The sequence below is a fragment of the Silurus aristotelis genome (genome assembly GCF_946808225.1).
Source record: "Silurus aristotelis genome assembly, chromosome: 4".
NCBI lineage: Eukaryota > Metazoa > Chordata > Actinopteri > Siluriformes > Siluridae > Silurus > Silurus aristotelis.
The window spans coordinates 26,096,765-26,110,333 of NC_139577.1; the positions used below are offsets into that span (position 1 = coordinate 26,096,765).

The 13,569-nt window shown below is 41.1% G+C and overlaps 2 protein-coding genes across 2 annotated transcripts in view; one reads left to right on the top strand and one right to left on the bottom strand.

Moving 5' to 3' along the window:
- Nucleotides 1-13,569, bottom strand: part of phactr2 (phosphatase and actin regulator 2) — a 279,098-nt gene that overhangs the window by 129,693 nt on the left and 135,836 nt on the right. The window lies entirely within an intron of this gene.
- Nucleotides 1-13,569, top strand: part of pgbd5 (piggyBac transposable element derived 5) — a 42,893-nt gene that overhangs the window by 23,088 nt on the left and 6,236 nt on the right. The window contains exons 3-5 of the mRNA XM_083538555.1: nt 1,430-1,564; nt 2,328-2,508; nt 8,543-8,740. Coding sequence (XP_083394681.1) covers nt 1,430-1,564; nt 2,328-2,508; nt 8,543-8,740 — 514 coding nt within the window. The remainder of the gene's footprint in view (nt 1-1,429; nt 1,565-2,327; nt 2,509-8,542; nt 8,741-13,569) is intronic.

Sequence of the window (13,569 nt, forward strand, 5' to 3'; positions counted from 1 at the left end):
CACCCTATATCTGTGCATGCACTGATGTAAGCATCTAAACCAATCATTTCTGGTAATCAGCTCTACTTTCTGAAGAGGCAGAATTTATATTATGGTTCTTGCATATTGCCCAATTTATATTTTAAGCTGGTCTTTGGCTCTACTCATACCATTTCTGCTCAGCATTCCCACTGCATCTATTAAGATATACTGCTTCAGTCAGGTGGAAAAGACAGTAAATAATTTTTCTGATTAACAAATGGACTGATCTGCTACACTGAATACGTCATTGACAGTTAGACCAAAATAAAACACATTCCTGATCATCACACCTATATGTAGACTTTTCACAAACTGTTTGCCACAAAGCTAAAAAGCAAACAGTTGTTTAGATTGTTTTTGCATGCTGTAGTTTTATGATTTTTTTCTTTCACTGGAACTAAGTGGCCAGAATCTGTCTTAGCATTACAATGACCCTAAGCATAAAGCGGTTTTTAGGATAAACTAGAATGCCGACTGCACCCCAGACCGTCTTACTCAACATCTGTGCCTGAACTCACTAATGCTCTTGGAATTGAACATTTATAAAGCAAATCTATTATCTGTATAGTGTAATTAACCTTGGAGTTGGACATTTATTAGAATTACTTAGAATTACTATTAGAATTCTTCACAATTTGTTGGTACTATTTTTAATAGAATTGTTTAATGCAATTTTGACAGGTTAAAACAATAAATGTGTGTTCTAGCTAGTTGTGTTTATTTTAGTTTATCTACATCAAACCATTCCATAATCACTCCTTCTTCCTGGACACTTGTGCCTGATTCTGATCACACCTCTGTAAGACTGAGTAATATGATCTGAAAGAACAGATGTTTGGATGTGTAATTAACTCTTCTCTGAATCATGGCTTTGTCATTTTTCAGTTTTACCATATCAGTTTTTACTACAAGTTCCAGTTAAACAGCTGCTGGATGACTCATGTTAAATGCCTTCTTCGGCTGTGCATTATCCTTGATCGGTGTCGCTAAGGTCCCTGGTGTCATATAGTCAAGAGACACAACCTTGAACACTCGTCCATCATTAGTAAATTAAACACCATCTGCTCATAGTTTTTTTTCACTTCCATGGCAATATTGCCTTGGCTGCACAGGCTGTGCCAGCTTGTCCTTGATGACTTCCCAGGCAGAGCAGAGAGCCAACTTATCATTTTATCTACCATATACGAACAGCTGCTCACTCAGACACATCAGGGAATCAGTGAGTCAGCACATATGGACTTCTGATTCCTGTTGATTTGCTCTGTAGTCTAATCCAGGACTAACCTACTGCCTCCTTTCAGTCCACCGAAATTTGTACAGCTTAAATGTATTCATAAACTGGTTTGTCCCATGAAAATAAATGAAATTAGGTTTTTCAGCTCACAGTGTGACGATGCCTGTGTCCCAGGTTCTGCATGAGCCGCTGATCGATGAGGACCCTGTGTTCATCACCACATGCACAGAGAGAGAGCTGCGCAAGAGGAAGAAGAGGAAGTTCAGCCTGTGGGTGCGACAGTGCAGCTCTACTGGCTTCATTTGTCAGGTTAGCCAGAAACACAATTGTGCAGCCATATTATTTCACTAATACTTAATGCAATTATAATCCTATACAACCATAATGCAATAATACAATACATAATACAATCACAACCACAGTTTGTAATAAATTATAGGAACTGTATATAAATGTACTATCAATACAGTATATATGCTGCCAGTCAACAATTTCTCTGTTTATGTTAAATACTCTAAAATAATAAACAAAAAGTATAAAAATATAAAACTACAACTTAAAAAAACTGTGACAAAAAGTGAACTCAAATTTCTTTATTTTTTCTTTATTGGAAAATCTATCTAGGTCTAATTGGAAAAAAGCATATGGTATATTTTAATTTTAGCTACAATGTGATCTTAGTCACTCAGCATGTGTGTGAGAAAATCTAGTAAACAGCTACTGTAGGATTCTTGTCTGCTTTATTTATGCTATTTTGAAATAGTGAAATTGCGCACCCCAAGAGAAATACATGTCAAAAATTACAGTCGACTATTTACAGTTGACTGTTAACTTTACTACCGAAAGATATTGAAACAATAAATAATAATTACAATGAAAATACTTTTATGGTCATTAAATTAACAAATTCCATTTTTAATGCTATTACATGAAAATAATCAATGATTAGAAGGTGTGATGTGGCACAAAGTGGAGTTGCTGTTCCAAATCGAAATATATTCATTTCCTATATCCCAGGAAGAAGAGTTATTTTAAAAGCCATTCTGCTTGTATACAATGATCCCCTGTGCAGGTTTATGTACACCTGAAGGAGGGCTCTGGTCCAGATGGCCTTGATACACTGAAAAACAAACCCCAGCTCCACAGTCTGGTGGCCAGGCAGCTCTGTCAGAACCTGTCTGGACGTAACGCCATCATTTTCACCGGTCCCAGCATTTCCAGTCTCGGCCTGTTCCAGGAGTTTGAGAATCAAAGTGAGCATTACAACTCTTATCCACATCAATCTCTTACACATTTCTAATAATGTAATGCTTTTTCTTTTTAACTTATTATAATTGGCTGTATAAGAGGAAGATTTCACATTTGTTAGGCTTGAGACATAATCTTGATTCAATCTCAGTTCATCAGCACTTTCTGTTGTCATCTCTTTATCCAAAGATTTTTAAACGCTTACAGTTTTCAATAACATTCTAGAAACGTGGAAGTAGTGGATCTTGACTTGCTAGTGGAAGAATGTTCATCATGCATACACAATCTGTTTAAATGGCTACTAGGCAGAATCTACCTACACACCTGCTAAAAGAAGCTTTTACACAGTTGTTCCAGTTTGCACAGATAATAGACGTACATTTTTTTTTTTTACATGGACTGAATGATCTAATTGTTAACTACACAGTGCAAATGTTTATCTGCTGTGGTTTTATGCTCATGTATGTTGATCATGAATGTTATTTTCAAATAGCTTTTTAAAATGCTTGTTGTTATCAAATATTTTAAATACACACAGACCAGGCATAGCATTATAACATTATGACCAGTGAGTGAATAACAATTATTTCTTTTGTATAACAATTAGATATAATTATCTCTTCTTTATGCCACCTGTTAGTGGGTGGAATATATTCGGCAGCAAGTGAACAATTCATATATATACACACAGTGGAACCTTGATAGTTCACGGCTTTTCATTTGGAACCGGACTATGAGTAACTCGCTAAAAATCTGATAGTTCGTGAGAAGCTGCTAGTTGTCAGGCTGCAGACGCGGAAGCCGATATAGTCCGATCATTGTCCTTTTATTTCAAAACACCGTACAACACAAAAACACTCATAAGCCGTTGAAAATAACAAACAAAGACATCCGCTCGATACGCGTTGTTCGCTATGAGTTCGAATGTCCCAAGCATAATCCATAAAGCCTTCGGCAATGAGTAATCCAAGTCGGAAGTGGAATTCGGATATACAGCCGGCGGCCGAGCAGCCACGCGATTGTCCAGCTTGACAATATAACGACCGACAGCCTGTGACTCAAGAACGTGAGTTTATGTAGTCTGATCTTTCATGAGCCACAGCTGTCGGTAATCTTGGGAAGCAGCGTGACTGCTATCGAGGGGGGCGTGGCAGGGTGAATCCCTGACAGCTACAGAGGGGGGCGTGGGAGGGTGAATCCCTGACAGTACCCCCCCTCCAGGGGCGACACCTGACGCCCCAAAACCCACCTATGCCAGGCGGGCCAGGGCACTCCGAGGACGGCCTCCTTAGACGCCTGGGAGCAACGGAGGCCTGGTGAGCATCCTCTGCGGAGAGCCGGAATGGAACAACACCTTGCAGGAGGATCCGGAACGGAGCCACGCCCTCTGTGCTGACGGGAGGCTGAGTAAAGCCCTCGGCGGGGATTGGAGCCGGAGCGACCTCCATGGCGGGGAACCGGAACTGGACGCCAACCATGACAATGACCGGGGAGTGGAGGACGTCCCGGGCGGAGACCAGGAAGGTCGTACCACCCTCTGAGGGACCTGGAGGACCGACGTCGCCGTCAGAGGTACCTGGAGGACCGACGTCGCCGTCAGAGGGACCTGGAGGACCGACGTCGCCATGCGGGGATCCTGGGGGCGATCCGTCACCCTGAGAAGGACTTGGGGGCGAGACGTCGTCCTCTGTGGAGCTTGGATGCGATCCTTCGCCCTGCGTGGAGCCTGGATGCGATCCTTCGCCCTGCGTGGAGCCTGGATGCGATCCTTCGCCCTGCGTGGAGCCTGGATGCGATCCTTCGCCCTGCGTGGAGCCTGGATGCGATCCTTCGCCCTGCGTGGAGCCTGGATGCGATCCTTCGCCCTGCGTGGAGCCTGGATGCGATCCTTCGCCCTGAAGAGGACCCGGGGGCGATCCTTCGCCTTCCGCGGAGCCCGGGGGCGAGCCGTCGCCTTCCGCGGAGCCCGGGGGCGAGCCGTCGCCTTCCGCGGAGCCCGGGGGCGAGCCGTCGCCTTCTGCGGGCGCTGGAGACGAGCCGTCGCCTTCTGCGGGACTGTGGGGTGAGCCGTCGCCGTCGGTGGAACCCGGGGGCAGCGGTTCAACTTCCCTTTCGCAGTCCTGGAGCCGGGGTGAGTGCACAGGGAAACCCCTGGGCGTAGGGGCGCTCCTTGGGACCCTTAGGAGCAGATCGGAGCCTACTGGGCAGCCTGGAAATGAGGTGAAGCCTGCCTGGAGATCCACGAGCGGAGAAGGGCTCGCCTGGAGGTCCACGACATCAGTGGAGCTCTCTTTGGGACACTGAAGCGGAGACGAGCTTGTGGGGTCGCTCGGAGGCGGAGACGAGCTCGTGGGGTCGCTCGGAGGCGGAGACGAGCTCTCGGGGTCGCTCGGAGGCGGAGACGAGCTCTCGGGAGGAGCCTGGAGCGGAGTCGTGCCCTCGGGAGGAGCCTGGAGCGGAGTCGTGCCCTCTTGAGGAGCCAGGAGCTGGGTGGAGCACTCTTGAGGAGCCAGGAGCTGGGCGGAGCTCTCTGGAGGGACCTGGAGCTGGGCGGAGCTCTCTTGGAGGTCCTGAGGCGGAGCCGAGCTTTCCGTGGGCGAGATGTCGCCTTGGAAGGGGCTCTGGGATGTGGCGTCGTCTGGAGAGGGACTCGGAGGAATCACTTCGCCTTCTGTGACCGGAGGTGGCGGCGAGGCGCTCTCGTGAAGACTCTGTGGCGGCGAGGCGCTCTCCGAAGCCGGGTTCAGCTGCCGATCCGTCGCGGTCGGAAACGCGGTGTGTCGAATCCGTGTTCGGTTTAGGTCGGTCGTTCTGTCAGGCTGCAGACGCGGAAGCCGATATAGTCCGATCATTGTCCTTTTATTTCAAAACACCGTACAACACAAAAACACTCATAAACCGTTGAAAATAACAAAGACATCCGCTCGATACGCGTTGTCCGCTATGAGTTTGAATGTCCCAAGCATAATCCATAAAGCCATAATCCCTGACACTAGTGGCTTGAAAGTTACAATTAAAATTTCTAAGTCGCCATAGCTAGCTCATCAGAGATAAATACACATCGTTCACCTTAACTGTTAAATTCTATAAAGCTTATTTGAGACAATGTCTGTTGTAAAAAGTGCTATAGAAATATAAACTTGACTTGATAAATTACATAAATTTTTTTTTTTAATTATTATTAATTTAAAGTAGAAAACATTTCTGACAAGTAATTCACAATTTCATTGTTGCGTTTACAGTACAGTAGATGTACAATTACCTTTGAAAAAAGAACCATCAAAAAGAGAGTTAAAACCACGATTGCTTGTTGTGTTTTGATATATTTAAGATTATAAATATTTATTCATTGTGTGGCACAAATATTTATTAACGCACAATTAATGCAGCGCACATTTCTGTTTGACAATTCTTTATTGAATTATTAAATAAATAAACGGAAATTAAAACCTTTAACACATCACGCATTTATTCACGATTTAATTTTTTTACTCCGATATAAAAAAAAAACTTCACCGAATTTTTTTTTTTTATCACTAAACATTTGTTTTACTGATGCACCAAGTCTCAAATCAGCACCAAAATCGCCCATGATGCAGCAATCCAAACCATCCGTGTTGTAAACATAGCAAAAGTTGCGTTTGGTGTCATGATGATTCACGGAATTTAAAACACCATCATTTAAAACATTTACAGAAGTATTTTTACAAGCTGCCTTGTCATCTGAAAATGTAAACAGGCTTGTTTAAGTAAATTGCATATTATAATTAATAGACCCTTAGTTAAAAAAATTTCTTTGGCTTATTGAGAATTCCCTGCCTCAAAGATGAAAATGCTGTAAATAAATCTCAGTGTAATGTGTTTTTGTATATTCATTTCTTTTTAACTGAAAATTACAAATGTTGCCCAATATATAATCTTCCTACAGTATATTCTACTGCTAAATAGTCTTGATGATATGATAAATGTAACCAAGAAATTGTCATTAACCACAAGATTATCAGTATATATATATATATATATATATATATATATATATATATATATATATATATATATATATATATATATATATATATACAGTGAGGAAAATAAGTATTTGAACACCCTGCTTTGTTCTCCAACTTAGAAATCATGGAGGGGTCTGGAATTGTCATCGTAGGTGCATGTCCACTGTGAGAGACATAATCTAAAAAAAAAATCCAGAAATCACAATATATAATTTTTAAACTATTTGTTTGTATGATACAGCTGCAAATAAGTATTTGAACACCTGTCTATCAGCTAGAATTCTGACCCTCAAAGACCTGTTAGTCTGCCTTTAAAATGTCCACCTCCACTACATTTATTATCCTAAATTAGATGCACCTGTTTGAGGTCGTTAGCTGCATAAAGACACCTGTCCACCCCATACAATCAGTAAGAATCCAACTACTAACATGGCCAAGACCAAAGAGCTGTCCAAAGACACTAGAGACAAAATTGTACACCTCCACAAGGCTGGAAAGGGCTACGGGGAAATTGCCAAGCAGCTTGGTGAAAAAAGGTCCACTGTTGGAGCAATCATTAGAAAATGGAAGAAGCTAAACATGACTGTCAATCTCCCTTGGACTGGGGCTCCATGCAAGATCTCACCTCGTGGGGTCTCAATGATCCTAAGGAAGGTGAGAAATCAGCCCAGAACTACACGGGAGGAGCTGGTCAATGACCTGAAAAGAGCTGGGACCACCGTTTCCAAGGTTACTGTTGGTAATACACTAAGACGTCATGGTTTAAAATCATGCATGGCACGGAAGGTTCCCCTGTTAAAACCAGCACATGTCCAAGCTCGTCTTAAGTTTGCCAATGACCATTTGGATGATCCAGAGAAGTCATGGGAGAAAGTCATGTGGTCAGATGAGACCAAAATATAACTTTTGGGTCATAATTCCACTAAACATGTTTGAAGGAAGAAGACTGATGAGAACCATCCTAAGAACACCATCCCTACTGTGAAGCATGGGGGTGGTAGCATCATGCTTTGGGGGTGTTTTTCTGCACATGGGACAGGGCGACTGCACTGTATTAAGGAGAGGATGACCGGGGCCATGTATTGCGAGATTTTGGGGAACAACCTACTTCCCTCAGTTAGAGCATTGAATATGGGTCGAGGCTGGGTCTTCCAACATGACAATGACCCGAAGCACACAGCCAGGATAACCAAGGAGTGGCTCTGTAAGAAGCATATCAAGGTTCTGGTGTGGCCTAGCCAGTCTCCAGACCTAAACCCAATAGAGAATCTTTGGAGGGAGCTCAAACTCCGTGTTTCTCAGCGACAGGCCAGAAACCTGACTGATCTAGAGAAGATCTGTGTGGAGGAGTGGGCCAAAATCCCTCCTGCAGTGTGTGCAAACCTGGTGAAAAACTACAGGAAACGTTTGACCTCTGTAATTGCAAACAAACAAATATTAACATTGACTTTCTCAGGTGTTCAAATACTTATTTGCAGCTGTATCATACAAATAAATAGTAAAAAAATCATACATTGTGATTTCTGGATTTTTTTTTTTTAGATTATGTCTCTCACAGTGGACATGCACCTACGATGACAATTTCAGACCCCTCCATGATTTCTAAGTTGGAGAACTTGCAAAAAAGCAGGGTGTTCAAATACTTATTTTCCTCACTGTATATATATATATATACATACAGTATATATATAATTTATAATTTCCCTTCTTGTAACTTATTGTTTACTTCATTTTATGTTAATGTTTACTCCCTATGCCATTATGCTATAAGGCATATAGTGCCTTTTCAGCTTAAACCTAACACTTTGCTTGAAGTTTGTCTTTACCGTTTTCTTGGTTTTAGAGACCTTATCAAAAATACTGTTATTGTAATTTACACCCTGAATTATCATGATTAGATTTCTTACCATTCAAACCCATGCCCTATGTACACAACTGTATCAAGTGTTTTAGTCGGTTGAGTTAAATTACATTATTATAAAATTACTGGAAGCTGATGCTGTATCATACTCTGTTTTGGTTTGTGTAGATATTTATTGCTGTGGGCTGCTTAGCACCAGAAAGAGTGACTGCACCGGACTGCCCACATCTATGCTGCGTAACTCTGAGGGCCCTCAGCAGCGTGGCCAGTCTCACATCAAGATGAAGGGCAACATGTCACTCATCAGCTGGTACAACAAGGGAAACTTCCGATTCCTCTCCAACGCCTACTCACCAATCAAACAAGGTAGAGAGCAAATCTCATAGCTTTTATGTTAGTGACTGGATTTTTGAGGGTTGGAATCCTGCAACCTGGGGATGTTTGAAAAGATTTTTATTCTAAACACTGGATAAATTACTTCTACATAGCAGAACATGTCGTTTAAATGAAAATACATGTTAATATATGAAATTTCATAATTAGCTATATATAATATTACACATCACTTTATTTGGATGCAAACACTTTACAGTTTTGAGAGGCCTTAGGCACTCCACTCACTAGTAACTGATTTCCCTAATACCTTTTGCATACTTTTCTGGCAACAAGCTTCAGGATCCCCAGGTTGTAGCTTAATCTGGCACTACAGAGATGTGCCATGTATCAGTTCTAAATAGAAGAATACACAATGAGTTTATTGGAGACTACAAATAGAAACTAGATTACATTAAAAACAGTTCACAGACTTTACAATGCTTGTCAGATTACCTCTTATAGCTGGTTTTTCAGTGAGGTTACATATTATTATTTACATTTATGCTATACATATTTATGAGTTAAATTAATATTGATTTGATACTATGTAAATGATGGTTTAATTTTTGAATATGTAACTTTAATCAGCTGATATTATTAGCGATCATGAGTTTTTAGCTTTGAAAACTAAATGTGGTATGCGCAATGCTCCCAATTTAGACACCTAACCACAATAACTGCAAATGTTTGCTAGTTTCCGCCCAGGAAGCATTCTGTGTGTCAGGTTTTGTGCTGGTGCAATAAATGAATGCTGTAGATGCTGATAGATTATGACACATGAAGCACCAACACATTATGTTTCCTGCCAGGCTTGGATTCAATGCCTTGATGATTTCTGACAGCAGACTTCCGAAATGTCAATTATGTTGGTGACAGATTTGCATTCAAACCACAGGTTTTTTCTTTTTCTTTTTTCTCACCCAGTACTGTATACCGGGTTTCATGCACCTACACTTCTGTCTGATTGGCAGGAAGAAGCAATACTTTCCTTATTTCACCCTAATCGGTGCCATGGCACCAAACCATGGCAGAATTTCAGTAATTTTAAGACTAAACTTATTTTACCTGGGTTCTGTGCTCGGCCTACAACCAGTGGAGCATCTCTTTTAAGTTATTTTTTTTAACACCCTGGCACATTAATGAAATAGCACCCGGTGAGGGACTCCACATTGCTTCAGGCAAAGACAGTGTTTTGGTTTTTAGCGGACTGAGTGACAGTGCAGCTCGTAGATGGAAGCTCTCAGAAAGATGTGCTGGAAAAATGTATGCAATAGAAAAAACACAAGATCTGAAAAACGAGGAAAGGAAAGTCATTGTCTGTGTATAACCCAGCCATGATGCAAATCAAAGGTGACAGTAGAGTCAATTTTTTGTTGAATCTGTATTTTGACATGTTTGTCCAATGCTGTAACTAATCCACTAATCCAGCCTCTAATCTACTCACAAAGAACTCGCAAACAAAATATGGCTTTACTGTGATATTGAAATTTGACCTCGCAGTTGTTGTGCAGTGTAGTGACAAAGCTCATAGAGCTCATGCGAATGAAGGAAGTATTTCTGCTTTCCAGAAACTAGTGCTAACCAGGTTGCAGACATTTAAAAATATAGTTGGCTTTCCAAAAGAATTTGTGCATAAACACTTTCAACATTTATATTGTTTTCCAATTATATATATTTTCCAACAAGCGGCCCGCAGACACCTAGTAGCCAGCATGGAGTCTGCGAGTTGCCTACCAAGCACACTTAGAAAATAGCCTAATTTTAACCTCATTTTACATAAAATAATAATAACAGTTATACACACTATATGGACGGAAGTATATTGTAAAATATATGAAATATTGGGACACCTCACTTTTATAGCCATATGTAATTCTTCCCCAAATTCCTACCATCAAGTTGGAGTGACACAAGGATGCCTTGTATACGATGTCTTTTGGAAATTGTAGCATTCAATTTTCTCTTAACTTGAACTAGAAAACACAGATCTGTTCATGAACATGCACAAAGCCATTCCCATGGAGATATGATTTACAAGGGTTGGAGTAAAAGATCTTGAGTGGCCTGCTATAGAGCCCTGATCTCAACCCTAGTGAACACCTTTGGGATAAATTGGAATGCTGACTGCACCACAGGCCTCCTCACTGTACGTACAGCAGCACAGCAGCAGTTCTTTGGTGCAATAACCATATGAGTATATCCACTGAAAAAAGAGTATCCACTGAGGGTACTAATGTAGGACCCAATCTTTAAATAAACTTTCTTTAGGTATGTTGATTGATTTTAAGCATTTCTGTCATTAAGAAAGTTCAAGCCAAACACTAACATATGTCTAGGATTCACAGATGCAGGACATATCAATATAATTGCACTCTATATATATATATATATATATATATATATATATATATATACAGTGAGAAAAATAAGTATTTGAACACTCTGCTATTTTGCAAGTTCTCCCACTTAGAAATCATGGAGGGGTCTGAAATTGTCATCGTAGGTGCATGTCCACTGTGAGAGACATAATCTAAAAAAAAAAATCCAGAAATCACAATATATGATTTTTAAACTATTTATTTGTATGATACAGCTGCAAATAAGTATTTGAACACCTGTCTATCAGCTAGAATTCTGACCCTCAAAGACCTGTTAGTCTGCCTTTAAAATGTCCACCTCCACTACATTTATTATCCTAAATTAGATGCACCTGTTTGAGGTCGTTAGCTGCATAAAGACACCTGTCCACCCCATACAATCAGTAAGAATCCAACTACTAACATGGCCAAGACCAAAGAGCTGTCCAAAGACACTAGAGACAAAATTGTACACCTCCACAAGGCTGGAAAGGGCTACGGGGAAATTGCCAAGCAGCTTGGTGAAAAAAGGTCCACTGTTGGAGCAATCATTAGAAAATGGAAGAAGCTAAACATGACTGTCAATCGCCCTCGGACTGGGGCTCAATGCAAGATCTTACCTCGTGGGGTCTCAATGATCCTAAGGAAGGTGAGTAATCAGCCCAGAACTACACGAGAGGAGCTGGTCAATGACCTGAAAAGAGCTGGGACCACCGTTTTCAAGGTTACTGTTGGTAATACACTAAGACGTCATGGTTTGAAATCATGCATGGAACGGAAGGTTCCCCTGCTTAAACCAGCACATGTCCAGGCACGTCTTAAGTTTGCCAATGACCATTTGGATGATCCAAAGGAGTCATGGGAGAAAGTCATGTGGTCAGATGAGACCAAAATAGAACTTTTGGTTCATAATTACACTAAACATGTTTGAAGGAAGAATGATGAGTACCATCCCAAGAACACCATCCCTACTGTGAAGCATGGGGGTGGTAGCATCATGCTTTGGGGGTGTTTTTCTGCACATGGGACAGGGCGACTGCACTGTATTAAGGAGAGGATGACCAGGGCCATGTATTGCGAGATTTTGGGGAACAACCTCCTTCCCTTAGTTAGAGCATTGAAGATGGGTCGAGGCTGGGTCTTCCAACATGACAATGACCCGAAGCACACAGCCAGGATAACCAAGGAGTGGCTCTGTAAGAAGCATATCAAGGTTCTGGTGTGGCCTAGCCAGTCTCCAGACCTAAACCCAATAGAGAATCTTTGGAGGGAGCTCAAACTCCGTGTTTCTCAGCAACAGGCCAGAAACATGACTGATCTAGAGAAGATCTGTGTGGAGGAGTGGGCCAAAATCCCTCCTGCAGTGTGTGCAAACCTGGTGAAAAACTACAGGAAACGTTTAACCTCTGTAATTGCAAACAAAGGCTCCTGTACCAAATATTAACATTGACTTTCTCAGGTGTTCAAATACTTATTTGCAGCTGTATCATACAAATAAATAGTTAAAAAATCATACATTGTGATTTCTGTATTTTTTTTTTTTTATTATGTCTCTCACAGTGGACATGCACCTACGATGACAATTTCAGACCCCTCCATGATTTCTAAGTGGGAGAACTTGCAAAATAGCAGGGTGTTCAAATACTTATTTTCCTCACTGTGTATATATATATATATATATATATATATATATATATATATATATATATATATATATATATATATATATATATATGAGACATTTGCAATTGTGTGAAGGAAAAACACAATGGTTAAAGGCTATAGACCATCAGCTGGAAGAGTTGGGTTAGGGTTAGGGTTAGGGATACTGATAAGGACACACACCTCTGTGTTAATCCTAAAGACAACCAGAAGAATAAACCCACAGCCAAATCTTTCTTTTTCCACTTTTTTTTTGTGGCCTGACCATATCTCACTATAGTTATAAAGGAAACTCTTCGGTAAGAGATGTGAGCTCATGGTACCCGCAGAATATCAACTGATAGGTAGTTTGCATTCAGTGGCAATGAACTGTAGTCATTAAAACATGGCATTGTATTTAATAAAGTCATTAAATTTTGCTGAATTGCAATGAAGGGTTTTTAATTACACAAACACAATAACATACCAGGCCTATTGTGGGTTTGTAAATGTTGCTTTAATCAACTATTATAACTAAAAAATGAAGATCTAAACTCATCTGCTATACCCATGTTACTGTATATAATACATCAATGTAGTCACTGGAGAATCAAGATTACTATGTAGGACTGTAAGATAGGGCTGTATTCAGAGCTGAGTTAAGCACATTTAATACTGATATTGTGATTTGTGGTGAGAGTAGGGAGCAGGTTGAGAAGAGCCTGGTGGAGGTATGCGCTCGAGAGAAGGGGATTGAAAGTCAGTAGGAGTAAGACAGAGTACATGTGTGTGAATGAGAGGGAGGGCAGTGGAGTGATGCGG